The 17,055-nt window shown below is 42.1% G+C and overlaps 1 protein-coding gene across 1 annotated transcript; it reads left to right on the top strand.

The window, feature by feature from the left end:
• Positions 1 to 15,749: 15,749 nt before the first annotated feature.
• On the top strand, positions 15,750 to 16,798 carry LOC118026492 (olfactory receptor 11L1). The gene has a single exon (XM_035029346.1). The coding sequence runs from the start codon at positions 15,827 to 15,829 to the stop codon at positions 16,796 to 16,798; it is 972 nt and encodes a 323-aa protein (XP_034885237.1). The 5' UTR covers positions 15,750 to 15,826.
• The last annotated feature ends 257 nt before the right edge of the window (positions 16,799 to 17,055 follow it).

Raw genomic sequence — 17,055 nt, 5'->3', positions numbered from 1 at the left:
GGCCGGCCTGGCCTCGCCTGGCCCGGCTGATAGCAGCGCGGCCTTCCCCGCGGCCCGCACTATCTGCGCTCGCGGTCTGGCACCGGAGGGAGGAACCCTGCAGCCTCAGGGCAAGCAGCGCACGATGGGTTTTAGCCCCTGGCTCTGGTTCAAGAGTCCAAAGGAGCCACTCCCCGCGAGAAGTGTCAACTCAGACCAGCCTCAGTTACAGGGTAAAATAACATTCTGGTCACCTGGCCTCCTAGGAAACGAACGTTTGTAACGGAATCCCTCACACTGTATCTTTTTTTTTTAATTATTACTATGTTATGTTGATCCCCGTACATTACATCGTTAGTTTTAGATGTAGTGTTCCATGATTCATTGTTTGTGCGAAACACTCAGTGCTCCATTCAGTACGTGCCCTCTTTAATACCCATCACCAGGCTAACCCATCCCCCCACCCCCTCCCCTCTAGAACCCTGTTTGTTTTTCAGAGTCCATTGTCTCTCTTGGTTCATTTCCCCCTCCTTTCATTCTTCCCCTCCTGCTATCTTCTTCTTCTTCTTCTTTTAACATATAATGTATCATTTGTTTCAGACATACAGGTCTGTGATTCAACAGTGTTACACAATTCACAGCACTCAACTACCCCATGGCCTTCTTATCCTTATAAGGCATAATAATTTCTCTTTTTTTTAAGATTTTTATTTATTTATTTGACAGAAAGAGAGAGAGAGTAGAAGCAGGGGGAGCTGGAGACTGAGAAGCAGGCTTCCTGCTGAGCCCCATGTGGCAGTGGATCCTAGGACCCTGGGATCATGCATGACCTGAGCAAAAGGCAGACGCTTAACCAACTGAGCCACCCAAGCACTCTTATATGGCATAATAATTTCTTAAAATATTTTCCAAACTTTAATTTTCTACCCCCCATTAATTAGCTCATGATAAAGAACTGAGTAGATGAGCTGATGTGGAGACTCCTGGATAGATATGTGTAGAATAATGACAGGTTAGCATAGCCCAGCAACTATTTGGAATATAAGTATTTGGCATAGTTCAAAGAGGGTCTGTAAGGACTGCATGCCTGTTATTACTGTTGCAAAGCACATTTTGGAGATGACAAGGCTGTAAGTTGCCGCTTTCCTGAGAAGGAGTAATTCAAGCGTGGCCCATCAGCGCTGCGCACCTCTGAAGTGGGGGAGACTGAGAAAGACACGTAAGGAGCAAGATAATTTGAAGAGAAGATGTGATCCCTATTCAGGGTAAGTATGGTGAGGTCATTAGGTCACCTGAAAGGTGGCAAATGCAGGGAATGTCTGTCACTGAGCAAAATGTAATTTCCATTTTGTTGAATTTGAAGTGATGGTGCGTATGCCTATTCCAAACCATCCAGTCCGTCCGCAGAACACGTCCCTTGGGAGCCAGAGTCCCAGACGCAAGGGTAAGCAAAAGACATATTATGTCCCAGCTCTCGAGGAGCCTTAGGATGCATCAGGAGAATGCAGGCAATTACAAAGTAATCGTGGGGAAAGGATGCTCAGCAATGCTACAAGACTATAACAGAGGACTCTGAACTAGCCTGCAGGGTTAGGGTGAAGGTCCCGGGGAGTCCCTGAGCTAACAACTGAAGGGCCGTGCGAGGAGGAAGCAGGAAGGGGAGCCAGCAACACAGGAGCCAGAGGTCACAGGGCATACAAACATGGACTGTGGTGGGAGGGAGCAGGACTCACCCCGTGACCAGAGCCCTCCAGGCGGGCTCTGTGTGGGGCCAGATGAGGATGAGCAGCAGCAGATAAGGCCCCAGTCAGAGGCGGGGACTGATGACTCAGGTCTTTGGAGCTCCTGTGAGGTTTGTGGTCCTTATTCATTTTTTTAAAGATTTATTTATGTATTTGAGAGAGAGAGAGAGAGAGTGAGTGAGGGGAGGGGTAGAGGGAGAGGAAATCTCCAGCAGAAGCCCCGCTGAGCGAGGAGCCCAACAAGGAGGAGGGGGTTTCGATCTCATGACCCTGAGATCATGACCTGAGTGGAAACTGAGAGTCCGAAGCTTCTCCTACCGAGCCACCCAGGCACCCCGTGGGTCCTTATTCTAAGGATGAGGGCTTGGCCTGAAGCTTTGGTGGTGCGCAGGGTCTGAAAGGCTTGAGGTCATCTGCCAGAGGCTAGGTGGATAAATAAACTAGATTTTTTTTGAGAGAAAACAGATGCAGGTATGAGCAAAGCAGCAAAGATGTGAAGTTAGAAAAGAATGTAAAAGGGTGCAGGGCTCCTCAGCAGAAAAGCAAACGCTGGCCCAGGCTGAAGACTGTGCCACTTTCTAGCTAAGGGGGTTTAGAGGAGGCCATGTCCACCTCTCTGTGCCAGACGTCCTCTAAGATAGGAGGACGTTGCTAGTTCCACTCCTACAGTGCTGTTCAGGGGATGAGATGGACTCACAGATACCCCACACCGGATGCAGGGTCTGGTAGGAGTAAGTATATTTAAGTAAAGAAAAAGAGCAAGATAGATGGAAGAAGATGAGACGGAACTTCAGTGACATGAGGACAGGGAGATTTTTCTCTGTTTTGTTCAATGCTATATCCCCAATACCTTGAGGAGTGACTGGCATATTTGGACACCCAGTAAGTGCTAGTTGAATAAATAACCAGTGAATGAGCAGATCAGCACAGTTTATCTTAGAAGCTAATGGATGAAGGAATTTCAAAGATGACAATATTATGTCAAAAGTGAGATCCGTATTTTTCTACATGTTACACATATTATTTTGCTTTTTATTGATACCCCTGAGACTCTCAGTGATGTTAGAAACATCTCTATTGTATTGGGAGACACAGTAAAGCCACATATGTGCTCAAATGTATGGATGAATTGATATTACAGCTCACTTGAATGCAGATTTCCTAATTCCCAGAGGCTAAGAGGAGCTTGTGGCTTCCCGTCTGGGGGTCGCAGGGGTCTTCAGCAGGGTGAGGCTGAGTGAGTGAGCTGACATCAGAGGACATTTCTCCCCCAGCTGATTCCAGGGTAGCTGAGTTTAAGCTCTGTTTTGTCTCCAGGCTTGTTAGCTGGGGAATGAGGTCTGTGGCATCGTTGTTCTTAGAAAAATGTTTGCTTCCCTTGCAGCCTATCTGTGCAGGATTATAATTTGATTTCCCTGTATTTACAGATACAATGGGAAGTGACCAAAAAAGTGGCACTTTTTTGTTTAGTACGGTTGTTCTAACTGAAATTTGTATTTTCTCATGATCTTTCTTCTAAGGTGAATAGAACACCTCTTTGTGTCGCTGCAACCCTATTTTGGTGCACTGCCTCCTAGATTCTACCTCTGACGTTTTCAGGTTTGCATAGTTCCAAATCCACCCCGACTTTCACTAATACTCCTTCTCTAGTCCCCCTCTCCATTTGTGTCCTGTTTTCTCTGACAACATGGGCTCCTCCATCCTTTGAATATTCCTCTCTGCTCACCTCCCCTGTCTCCAGGGCATCCATATTTTCTTCCCTAGCCAAGTCCCTTGTCCTTCTCACCAAGACCCTCAGCTCTCCCGGGCCTCACCATTCGCCTCCACTCTGGGGATTCAGAGTCTCCTCCACCCAAGCTCCTTCTACTCCACAGGGAAAAAAAAAAAAAAAAAAAAAAGTTCAAACTTAAAAAGCAACAGCCGCTGACACAGCACTTTCCTTCCTGTTTGTGGTTTTTAAAAGGATCTTGGTTGCTTTTCATTCAGCAGTTACACTCTGCCTTACTATTGTTCCCTTTCCCCCAGAGACTGCATTGGTGATTTATTGAGCTAAGGTTTTCAAACATCCTCTGTGAACACAGCCTCAACTTTCCCTAGTTAGGTAAGGGGCACCTGCATCCCGTGCACCTCTGTTTCCATGGAGGGAATCCGGGAAGAAGAGTTAAACCAGAGAAGGTCCTCATGACTTTAAGGGAGGACAAGGGGTGTTGGAGATACTGGATGGTGCAGTGGGAGAAACGCCACCCCTTGGCCTGTTTCCCGCACACGCGAGCTCCATTCCCTGTCTGTGCGTGCTAGCAAAGGTAGATTTATGTAGTAATGCTACATTTAAAAAGTGATTTACATTAGAATCTCCTTTTGAGTAATTTGAGGGACTTAAGGACAAAAAATGTACCCTGTTCATATTTTTATTCCAAAGTCCTTCACTCAGACCGCACAGAGTAAGAACTAGGCACCAGGAATTGGGATCAAATGCAGAGCTAATTAAGAAGACCCCAGAGCTTATATCCAGCCTTAGGATAGAACTGGCATGTGGACAGAATAACAAGGTAGTGGCAGAATTTCCCAGATGCACCCACGAGGGTGGACAAATGGGCCAACCAGAATGAGGCATGTGGAGAAAAGATTCACAAGGGAGCTACTCTTGGAATATAGTTTCCAGGGAAATCTGGAACGGCCAGCCAGCCTCTGTAGTTCTAGGGGAATCTGGTCCGAACAAACACAAGTGCAAAACTCAGTGCAGGTGTGAGAGAACACTGGGCGTCTCAGAAGGTCCCGTAGTTTGACATGGTTCCTGGTCCAGCTGTGACCAGGAAAAGACCGGCTGATGACCAGTTTTGCATGTTCTACAAAGATGTTTAGATTTTTATTTGTGGGAAATGGGCCCTGATGACAGATTTTCAGTGATTGTCACAGAATGCGATACCCTGTGGTTGTCTTTCCCAGTGGTTTGGGTTTTGAAGGGTCACTGTGAATTAGAGGCTTTGCCTATCCTCAGGGATGCTCCAGTGTGGCTGGGGGTATGGGGTAAAGTGGGACATGTGAACTTCTCCCAGCTTGTAGAAGCAGCCTGAACACAACTGTATTTATACAGATCCCATTATTGTATATCCACTAAATGTAAAAACAGACCTTCTAGGCCTCTCGGGCCATCCCTCCAAGCCAGGCCTGTGAAAGACTCTCCAATGAGTGCAATACCTTGACTCCTTTTTCTATCTCCAGTCTATGTAAAATACTTAGGAAAAAGCAGCGGCATTTCCATATATATATAGACTTTCACACATTTGCAGTTAACGGCCTCGTATGGAACCTAGTGTTTCATACAGTGCTACTGTTGTAAATCGGTTTGACACAAAATAGGCTTTGATGCTTAGTACATCATGATATGCCCCATGCTAAGAATGTCTGTGGTTTCTTTTTTTTTTTTTAAGATTTTATTTATTTATTTGAGACAGAGAGAATGAGAGACAGAGAGCATGAGAGGGAGGAGGGTCAGAGGGAGAAGCAGACTCCCTGCCGAGCAGGGAGCCCAATGCGGGACTCGATCCCGGGACCCTGGGATCATGACCTGAGCTGAAGGCAGTCGCTTAACCAACTGAGCCACCCAGGCGCCCAGAATGTCTGTGCTTTCAAGAGTCTTCTGCAAACACACTATAGCATAAGAAGGAAAAGCATGAGTCAAAGAGGAGGATTTTTCCTGCTTTCTGTAAGATTTAAAGAAAGAGGGCCACCTGGGTGGCTCAGATGATTAAGCGTCTGCCTTCGGCTCAGGTCATGATCTCCAGGTCCTGGGATTGAGCCTCATGTTGGGCTCCCAGCTCACTGGGGAGTCTGCTTCTCCCTTTCCCCCTGCTTGTGCTCTCTCTCTCTCTGTCAAATGGATAAATAAACTCTTTAAAAAAAAAAAGATTTAAAGAAAGAGAAAAGGGCATATACATTGTTTTAATTAGTGGCAGGATGGGAGAGAAATCAGGAAGAATTCATGGTGATATTTGAAAAGGGTTTCCCAAGACTGGACACAAGCACTCAATTACAAAAAAAAAAAAAAAAAAAAAAGATTGTTGCAAAGTTTAACCTTATTTTTTAAATAAATGAATACATCCTCAAAGTATAAATAAAGAAGTTATACGTTCTTCCCAAAAGTGGAGCATTCATATGAAACCTTTTGTGAACCAAAATGCATACCAATGAATCACTGAGCCCTACAACAAAAACTCATGACGTACCATATGCTGTCTAACTGAGCATAATAATAAAAAAAAAAAATTAAGTGGATACATTAAAAAAAAAGAAGCAAACGTCATTAACTTACACAGAACATTCTTGAGCATTTCCAGACCCCAAAACAACCTCTCTTAGGTTTTTCTGATACCTAGGGATGCATCTTGCTGACAAATGCACAAAACAAATCAAGATAAAGCACAGATGCTCACCAAGTGCAAAGCTATGGTGGCCTGATGCTCAGTGTAGGTCCTGGGGAGTGAGCTTTGTGGGGCCACCCTTGCTGCTCTGGGCGCGTACCCCCTCTGTAACTGCTCTCTGCAAAAACAAACACTGAATGCTAGTTTTGCTCTCCACCTCTTTTGTAAAAGCAAAAATCCTCTTCAGGTTTCTTTTGGCTTGTAAAAGCAGATGCTAAGGTAAGTCTCTCATAAAAGTGAAATGGAGTAATTCAAGCTTTCAGAAAGGGGGGAATACCTGTAATATCAGAGCTGGGCCTTTAAGAGTAAAATTTAAAAGACCGAAAACAGTTTTAAGGTGCAGTATCTCTGGAGAGCAGGTTTTCCTGGATCAGTGTTGTGGTATCAACCGCGGGTGCGACATCTGAAGACTCTTCCTAGTCCCCTGAGGAGGATTTTCCCAACTACCTATCCTGTTCAGACCCCACCCCACCACTTCCATGTAGGAATTTTCTTTCATGCGGGTATGAGTCGTCTCCCCCTCATTTGTCTCTTGTGCTAGCTCCTGAATTACCAGCAGGATAACACACCTTCTATCATTAGTATAACTAACATTTACTCATTTCCTTTGGTGTTCTTTGAGCTTCATTCCACTGAAATAGCATGTACAATTCCCAGAATTGCCCTAAAAGCAGAGCATGGCACTGAAAGATGGTGGATTTGAAGCTAAAATAGACCTGCTTTCAAACACTGGTGCTCTGACCCTGGTGAGTGATATTATGTCCTTCAAATACCCTCAGGTGACCCTGGTGAGTTATGTAAGCCTCTCTGACTGTGTCTGTGGGTGAAACGGGTTCTTTTATAAGGCTTATATGGGTTTTGGTGCATGGGGGGCCTGGGATCTCATACATACTCAACAAATGCTTGTCCAAACCCTTCACCATCCAGTCATACAATGCACCCGAGAGAAAGGAAGGAAAATGTAAATTGCTGGGGACATCGTCTGTTCAGCTGTGTGCAGGGGCTAATTGTTCTGAATTTCTTTATTTCCACTGTGTGTCCAACATGGAGATGTTCAAAAGTGAAGGTTTTCTTCATAATTATATGCCAGGGGGTTTATCAAAATAATAGCAAATTACCTGCTAATTTCAAAACATGGCTGTCTTGAAAAGAATAATTATTGATTTCTACATTGGGTATTATCTTCAGCTGGTTGTTTCAATTACTTCATCAGTTTTTCAGTTACTTGATTCTAGAAGGTAGTTCTATAAAAAAAAAAAATAATGCATTGCCCAAGTTTGTCCTTGGACATTAAGGATTTCTAAAAAATACAGTATCAGCAATCACTGTTTGGCGGAGGTAGCCCGAAGCATTCCTTATACCCATAATGGCCCCACCACATCATATAACTGTAGAGAATGCAGCAAGCAATGAGATATAATGTTTGGATAATCCTCATTTTACTTTATAAAAAACTTAAGTAGAATTTGAAAATAACTCTGCATATAATTTAAATTCATGAACTTAGAATTCTGTCTCCACCCACCACACATTAAGTCCCTAACACAGGTAAGCAATGTTAAGGGATCAGAATGGGAGTTGAGGGAGGTGATGAATCTACTTTGGAAATAAAGGTCTGTGATGAATGCGTTCTGGAAACCACCCCGCCTCATTTCTACAGTTCTACAAAGGCAATATGACACTGACAAAGTTAAATTTAGATGTTGTCAGCAAACTGTGCCCCTAATTTAATTCAAAGTAACTTTGGTCTATGAGATCACAGAATTACATTTCTCAAAACACTTGGATGTCTATCTTATCTATTCAACAATTATTTGCTTGTATAATACCTAAGTGAGTGATGATATTCCCTGGGTTTGAACAATATCAAGCCTGAGTTTTAGAATGTCTTTCTTTTTATTGGACCAAAATATATTTCCCTAAATGCACCATCTGTTAATGGCATCTCTCCTTTAAAGATGAAATAGAGCAATTTTAATTTCTTTCATAAAACTATTCAATCTATAAAATCATCCATATTTATCTTCTTCAAATCAGCTGAAATACCTCCACTTCTTTTTCTTTACTTTTTTTCTCTTTTTCTTAAAAGATTTTATTCATTTATTTGAGAGAGAGAAAGAAGCAGCCTCCCTGCTGAGCAGGAAGCCCAATGCAGGGCTTAATCCCAGGCTCTGGAGATCATGACCTGAACCCAAGGTCATGCTTAACTGACTGAACCACCCAGGTACCCCTCATTACTTTTTTCTTGGCATAATTCTAAAGCATCACAACATCCTCCACTGAGCACATACCACATTGGCTAGGAGCTTCTCAAGCACGGCCCTCAAAAGTGACGGCAGTGTGCTCGAGGAAGGCTGCAGATGAAGCTGTCTGTCCCCATGCTGACTGTGTAAGACTTCTATTCATTGGCATGCAGTTACTCCCCCCATTATTCTGTGAACAAGTGTATTTGGTAGGACAAGACTCCACCACTCTTACCTAGAGAAGTAGGAAAAAATTCTGTGCCAACATGGCCTCTATATCCAGACATTCTGGGGGGAGCTAATGGTTCCATAGTAACCTTGAGCTCAGTGACCTTGAAAGAATCACTTACTTTCTAGGCCTTAGCTTTCTTACTTGTAGACTGATGCCCAACATGTATAATAGCTATTGTAAACACAAGATGAAGAACTATATGTAAAGCACCATGACTCCAATTAAATAAATGCTCAAAAAATGTTGGCTGTATTATTATAATGAGTATCATTATTTTGCATGTTACACTGAAATTAGGTTGTTATTACAATGAAATACTCTCAATTCTCTTAATTTTAAATGACTTTCAGCAACATTTGGTTAGGTTTAAGCTTACTATTAAATATCTATAATTTTTATATAATCCTTCATATATATCATAGTGATAATTACCCAATTTCAAATTTCTCTGTGCACTGACAAATTCATCATACAACAATGAAGAAAACCTTAAAATATCAACTTTACTGAGAAATATAAAAGAGGAATTTTAAAATATGATTCCTGAAATGAAAATTAGAATATTTAAAATTATCTATAAATTTGTTTTGATGTGATGCATCTACATGGATATTTATTTTTAATGCAGTAACATAATTCTTAATTAATATGTAATAAACTTTAGTAAGAATAAGTTTATAATGTTTGAAATAAGAAATCAATTAGAATTGCTGCACTGTGAAATAAAATACAGAGCAAATGGCCATTTTGAACGTTCCTTACAATAGATTGCATATTGCACTATCAGAAGCCAGGATGCTCATGGGAAATATAAAGCTATTGGAAAGAATACCCAAGATAATTGATGGCCGGGAGTAGTGAGGAAAAGATGACCCAGTGAAGGAGAGGCACTATGTTCTATATAGTACACATTTGTAGGTTTCTAAGTGTTTATGTCATTTAAAGCCTTCCAAACCTACAAATGTGCACCATAGCTTGCAATTTACATATTTCATGATAGGTTTTTAATCCTCATTAACCAGCTTAGTTTTAAAGGTGATGTTTATTTACCTGTGCTCTAATATCTTCTCTTGCCAGAGAAGAGACACCCACCCTTGTCGCCACATGCTTGAATATTAGAGGGAAGCTTCATGGGCCGCCCGCCTCCCATGGTTTGCTCTCACTGGGAAGCCAGGTTGATCTGTGAAGCCTGATTTGTGAAGACACTTTCTGGTTGTGGGTATGTATGTATATATGTACTGCTCACGTCCCAGGTGCCTGCCGGCTGGCTGTCCCTCACATGTAAGCAGTGATGATCTTTGTAGGCATGGACACCGTCCCATCAACTTGAGTGGAGCTGCAGCTGATGTATTCAGATGGAAGTGCCAGAGGAAACTGTCAGAGTGCCCAATCTGCTGTGAAGACCCTATCCTGCCTTTCATTTTTTTTTCCTGCAAACATGCAGGAATTACAAACCTAGACTTGAGATTAGATATGAAAAGTCCCCCTCACACAAGACTACCATGGAGTCTATCAATGGCGTTTAATTTTGTTCCCCCAAATCTAATAGCATAAAAAAAGACCTATGATGGAAGTAGTTGTAAAAGTAATAGCAAAAAAATGTCAAAATGATCCAGGCTATAGAATTAGCTATAAAAATAGCCCGGATACAGTAGTAACCTAATTGCATCACCCCATATGTAGAACTCACAAAAACTTTGGAAGGTAAGACATCAAGTGCCTAACTCCGGCAGACAGTACTATGGATCCCACCCGCAAGTAATCTGAATATTCTTCCCAACAGCCTTTATTACCTGTAAGCATGATGGCCTCTGATGCTGCAGCATAGAACATACCCTAAGGAACTGTATACAGTTGTGGCCATTTGCTATATATTTTATTTCATCACAGTTTACACAAAAATTATTTTATTAGAATTTATTGCATATTAATTAACAATTATGCTGTTTAGTTAAAAATAAATACCCATTTATGTATATCACACCAAGATAAATGTACTGATACTTTTGTCTACTTCTTTCTATTGCCAAGTTTTCTAAAAAGTATACACATGAATCATATTATTTCCAAAAAATGATATTAGTTAACACAAACATCAATGCATCCGATTATAATGACCTTTCTTCATACACTTGAATTTTTTGTTTTATTTTTTTCTGTGTGTTCTTGTTTTTTTTTTTTTTTTTTTTTTAAGATTTTATTTATTTATTTGACAGAGAGAGACACAGCAAGAGAAGGAACACAAGCAGGGGGAGTGGGAGAGGGAGAAGCAGGCTTCCCGCAGAGCAGGGAGCCCGATGCGGGACTCGATCCCAGGACTCCAGGATCATGACACGAGCCGAAGGCAGTTGCTTAACCAACTGAGCCACCCCGGCGCCCCTTGTTTTGTTTTTAATACTGCTATATTACAGATGATTTGAGAACTTTTTCTTTTCCAACTCATCTTCCAAAACTCAAACTAAACAGCCTCTCAGACAAACTCAGATATTGCATTTTCATAGATAAATTGACAGATTCACATTTAGAATGAGCTTGGGTACAGATTGCTCTCATTGCATAAATTAATTAATTTTCAGTCATAAATTGTTTTTGTTTTTTCATTTAGTTATACTTCCAATTAAAATATGATGGCAAGGGCGCCTGGGTGGCTCAGTTGTTAAGCGTCTGCCTTCGGCTCAGGTCATGATCCCAGGGTCCTGGGATCGAGCCCCACGTCGGGCTCCCTGCTCAGTGGGAAGCCTGCTTCTCCCTCTCCCACTCCCCCTGATGATGTTCCCTCTCTTGCTGTGTCTCTCTCTGTCAAATAAATAAAATCTTAAAAAAAAATAAAAATAAAAATAAAAATAAAATAAAATAAAATATGATGGCAAAATGCCATTCAAGAAAAAGCAGCTGTCCTATATCCAGTTCTCAGGATAGGTGATTCACTAATTGCCTGCTTGCTATATTTTAGAAAAACTGTCTTTTTGATTCAATTTTTATCCCAACATTTTTGAGACCAATCCTAATTTCAAAAAAATACCTCTCCAAAAGAATGTGAAAATTCATTTATCCTGAATGTGTTATAGACATCTAAGCTTCAGTGGGTAGAGCTGAATCTCAGGAGATTGGTTCCATTGTTTACTAGCTCGATTGACAAATTACAGAAAAAAAAAAAATCTGGGGACCAGGATTCTCAGAAGGGCCAGGTCCCCAAGAAACCAGTCATTAAAAGGAGAAGACAGCTTCTTCCAGGGTCAAACCCCAGCAGAGGAGATGGCAAATTTCCACTTGCATGAGGAAAGCACAGCCCACTTGTGGGTTCAAGGAGGGCAAGGCAGATCCTGGAGCAGGGACATTTTAGGGCTCTCCGTGCTGGGAAAAAAGACAGGTAGGAGAGGCTCATGTAGACAGGTACAAAGGTTTTCGGAAGGAAATCAACGTGGTGTGTGTTTTAGTGTCAAGTGACATAAATTTTGTTGTACTGTTTGCTTTGTTGACATTGAATTCTGAAATTACACAGACTTCAATAAATTCTTCCTCATTATCAAGGCGATTTTAGCCTTTGCTGATGCTCTGTGTGAAAACTAAGCCAATGGTTTTGCCTAAATCGTTTAGCATATAAATCTGTAGTAACTGAAAAGTAACCAAGAAAGCGTTTTTAAGAGTCGAAGGCCGTTTAGTTGACTCTAAGCAAGGTTCCAACAATAATATTTTTAATGTTGGGCGCCTGGGTGGCTCAGTTGGTTGAGTGACTGCTTTCGGCTCAGGTCATGATCCTGGAGTCCCAGGATCGAGTCCCGCATCGGGCTCCCTGCTCAGCGGGGAGTCTGCTTCTCCCTCTGACCCTCCTCCCTCTCATGCTCTCTGTCTCTCATTCTCTCTCTCTCAAATAAATAAAATCTTTAAAAAAAAAAATAAAAAATAATATTTTAATGTTTATTTTCATACAATTTCATATAATTTCTGAGGTTGCGCTGGTGGTGCTAGTTCTAAAGTAGACTCAGCATTTTTGGGAGGCAGATGTTTTCATTTTCATTTATTTGGTTTTTGTTTTATTTTTTAGCTCAACATAATTAAGGTACTGCTAGCATTGAGCATTGAATTGAAGCTCTGAGCTCCCGGAATGGCGGTAGAGTACCCAGAGAAGATGTCATGGAGAAGGTGCTATCTGAGCAGACTAGGGTAGGAGCCGCTCAGAAATACAGAGATAATATCCCAGGGAACTGAATTCGTTGAACAGAAAAGGAGTCAAGACCCGCGTTGTTTCCACAATATGAAGGGAGCTGGAGTGTTGGGAGTGAATGGGATGGGAGAAAAGTGGAGGAAGAGATCGCAGAGGACATGGGAGGAGAGAAGTAGGGCCTGCTACACTGGGAAGGCTTTGGCTTTTCTTTTGCTTCTTAAGCTTTAAGAAATCACATACCACACAGTTCAATATGTATAAGAGACATCCAGGATTGTATCCCTGGTAACAAGGGCATAGATTTTATTAAGATATTATTTTCATTCCACATGAATTCCTCATGGTCAAATGAAGATAAAATTCCCAATGATTTCACTCAAGTATGGGAGGAAGAAATAGAACACAGCAAAAATAGTGAACTAAAACAACAATGTATTAACAGAGCAGTTGATTCCTGATGTGTGCATGAGCTGATTGGCCACACTGATTTACTCACATATCAGGAATGATTCATAGTACCATGTGCTCCCAGTATACCCAGTAAGCTGGGTGCCACTGTGGGCTTTGAGAAGAGGAGTGACACATGCTGTCCTCTGTCCGTCTTTCCCTTTTTCTCTTCTCTCTTTTCCTTCCTTCCTCCCTCCCTCCCTCCCTCCCTTTTTCCTTCCCTCTGTTTTAAAAGTTTCATTCGGGGCGCTTTATTGAGTACTTACTGAACAAGGGCAGATGCAAGGAAACTATTGAACAATCCAGGTGAGAGGAAGTGGCACTTTTTCTGCATATATTTCCAGGTGGAGCCAGGTGATTTTGGCGAGAAATCAGATACTAGGTGTGAGAAAAACAAAAGTCAAGTTTCCTGGCCTGAGCCAGTGGGAAGATGGAGTAACCATTGATGAGATGTGGCCGACAGACTAAGGGGAGACTCTTGGGTGAAAAAGAGATGCAGGTTAATTAGTGTTAAGTTCCAGATACTAATTAGACATGTCAGTGTGCTTTGAAATAGGGAAATTGTTTACACGAGGCTTATAGTCAAGCTTGATACACACATTTTGGTGTTGAGGGCCAGGTAATAGCATTTACAGTCAAGAGCCTGCATCAAACCTCAAGGGGAATGAGGGTACATTGAGAGGTGTTCAACCCTGAGGTCCTACATTAACAGGTTGGAGGATGTGGAGAGATGCTAAACAAATAAATGGATACAATGTGAAAGGCAGGTCTGTAGCTGAATTCAGAGGACACATAGCTGGGCATGTTAAGTGACAAGAGGAGACCCAGGAACACAGTGGAATCAATTCAGCCAAGCTGACAAGAGATTAAGACCACTAGGGATGCTTGAAGAGCCACTGAAATGTGGCATTACTATTTTGGTGGAGTGGTGAGGGAAAACCCCTGATTACAGTGGATTCAAGGGGGATGCAGGCAGTTGACAGGGACAACACCCTCAAGAAGGGAAGGAGTACAAGTGAGTGGACAGATGCAGGCAGTAGGTTTTAGAGAACAGAATGACATCAAGACTTTATCCTTTTTGTTCTGTCTCTTTTTTTTTTAAGATTTTATTTACTTATTTGAGAGAATGAGTGAGAGAGAGAGAGCATGAGCAGAGGTGGTGGGGGGAGGAGCCCAGGGAGAGGGAGAAGCAGACTCCTGCTGAAGCAAGGAGCCTGATGTGGGGCTCCATCCCAGGACCCCAGGACCACGACCTGAGCTGAAGGCAGATGCCCAGTCAACCGAGCCACCCAAACACCCCATTTGTTCTATTTAAAGGGAGACAATACCAGCCTGTTTACATGCTGAGGAAATGATCTGGCAGATAGAGACCATCATTAATTCAGGTGAGTAAGAAATTGTAATACCTGCAAAAAGTTTCACTATGTAGGAGGGTGTAGGAACTAAAGAATGTGTGGAGGGACTTGCCTTAACCCAGGAACAGACCTTTAATTTGGAGTAACATGTAGGGAGCAGATGCAGAGGAACTGAAGGTGGGAGGTGGGGATTTAGTAGCCTGAGTATCTGGATATTCCCATTAGAGGATTTCAGATTTTTCTTCAGAACAATAGGACTTCCACTGAAAGTATACATAGACAAGGAAGTGCTGGAAGTTTTAAAAGGAAAAAAATGTATGAGCTAATCACTCAGGAGAATGGAAGAGTAAATAGATAAAAAAAAGGAGCAGTCATTGTTCCACAGCATTAAAGACATACTGGAGTTAATGGTTATGAATTTTAAAACAACAACATTATGTGTCGTCTCTCATCTCCTTTATTGCATGGAAGCTCATGTATGGCAGGTGGATGTTGCCTTTACCCAGGACTAGCTTTGACAATGAATGAAAGGAAGCGAAGGGAAGGTGACATATTTAATGTACACAGGATACATGCTCAGTGGCAGAGCATGGTATCCAACTGGGCAAGAAAGGACACTGGTGGAGGAAAAGGTTAGCTCAGCACAAAGCTTCACACACACACACACACGCACATACACATACACAGAGCAAGGTATCCGTAAATATTGTTTGACAGGAGAATGAATAAACTTTCCCAAGACGTCACAGGAGATAAGCTACGCCTGACTTCTATATCAGACAAAACCCGTAGGTGAGAAAAGAGAGTCACTGCATCCATATGTGCCTGCTTTAAAAAACATTGTTGTTGTTATGCTTAGTTTCCGAGTTTGCTTTCCATCAGAGATTTTTTGTTTGTTTTGTTTTCTTAGTTTTTTGTTTTGTTTTGTTTTGCTCTTTTGTTTCTGTTTTTGTTTGTATCTTTGGATCTGAGACTTCTAAATTTCGGAGAACACAAGAAATGTAATTTGCTGAGGTTCTTTCCAAGACCTAACAACCACACTCAGCTTGTGATATCGAAATGTTTTCTTATAAAAACAAGATGAAATTGTTGCTATAAAATGCTTGTCCCTATAAAGTGTTGTATACAAAGATCTAAATTATTTAAAAAAATTAGTCTCTGAACTGCTAAACATCAATAGCTACAAATATTTGCATGGCTTTTATATAGTGATTTTGCAAAATATTTTCCCTTCCACAGGCAATGAAGCCCCCAAATGTGTCCAGTGTCACTGAGTTTCAGTTGCTAGGATTCCAGAACCTTCTTGAATGGCAGACACTGCTCTTTGCCATCTTCCTGCTCATCTACTTTCTCACAGTCACAGGGAATGTTGTCATTATTGCAGTGGTGAGCCAGGACCAGCGTCTGCACTCACCCATGTATGTATTTCTCAAACACCTCTCCTTTCTCGAGATCTGGTATATATCCACCATTGTGCCCCTTCTCCTAGCCAACCTGTTCTCCCACGGCCAAGCCATCTCTTTCCCTGCCTGTATGGCACAGCTTTACTTCTTCGTATTCTTTGGGGCTACTGAGTGCTTTCTTCTGGCCATGATGGCCTATGACCGATATCTGGCCATCTGCAGCCCACTCCACTACTCTTTCCTGATGAGTCCTGAGATCTGCACCAAGTTGGTGGCAATCTCCTGGTTGACAGGTGTTGGCACAGGATTTCTGCCCTCCCTAATGATCTCCAAGTTGGATTTCTGTGGTCCTAACCAGATCAATCATTTCTTCTGTGACCTTCCTCCCCTCATGCAGCTCTCATGTTCCAGTGTGTATATCACCAGGATGGTCATCTTTATCCTGTCAATTGCAGTGCTGTGCATTTGCTTTTTTCTTACACTTGTGTCCTATGTTTTCATTATATCTACCATATTGAGAATTCCTTCAGCCTCTGGCCGGATGAAGACCTTTTCCACATGTGGCTCCCATTTGGCTGTTGTCACTATCTACTATGGGACCATGATCTCCATGTATGTTCACCCCAATGACCACCTGTCACCTGAAATCAACAAGATCATTTCTGTCTTCTACACTGTGGTCACCCCACTCCTGAACCCTGTTATCTACATCTTGAGGAACCAAGAATTCAAAGAGGCTATTAGAAAAGTCATGAGAAAAAAGTGTGGTATCTATGGAGTAAGAGTGAAGGGGAGTTTCTTTGTTAGGTAAGAAAAATTAGCACAAGAACACACAGTGGATTAATTTGGGGATTATGGGAGTGGCAAGTTTGGAGCCTTCAAACCAGAATGTCATCCTTGGCACCATGTTGAATTCCACAAGCCATAATGAAAGAGTTTCATCATGGCCCCTTGCCAACAACTGTTCGGAAGACAAATAGCCTCTATCAAATCATTTTGGGGGCAATCTTATCCTTTGACACTTTCTTTCATCTTCTGATGAGAATCTAATTGTGTGATTTCAGGGCA

The sequence above is a fragment of the Mirounga leonina genome, unplaced genomic scaffold, assembly GCF_011800145.1.
Source record: "Mirounga leonina isolate KUSES-001 unplaced genomic scaffold, KU_Mleo_1.0 Mir_239, whole genome shotgun sequence".
In the NCBI taxonomy this organism is placed as follows: domain Eukaryota; kingdom Metazoa; phylum Chordata; class Mammalia; order Carnivora; family Phocidae; genus Mirounga; species Mirounga leonina.
This window is presented reverse-complemented; position numbering and strand designations above follow the sequence as displayed.

Excerpts from the sequence above, each read along its gene's own strand:
- LOC118026492 (XM_035029346.1), top strand. The coding sequence starts at position 15,827 with ATGAAGCCCCCAAATGTGTCCAGTGTCACTGAGTTTCAGTTGCTAGGA.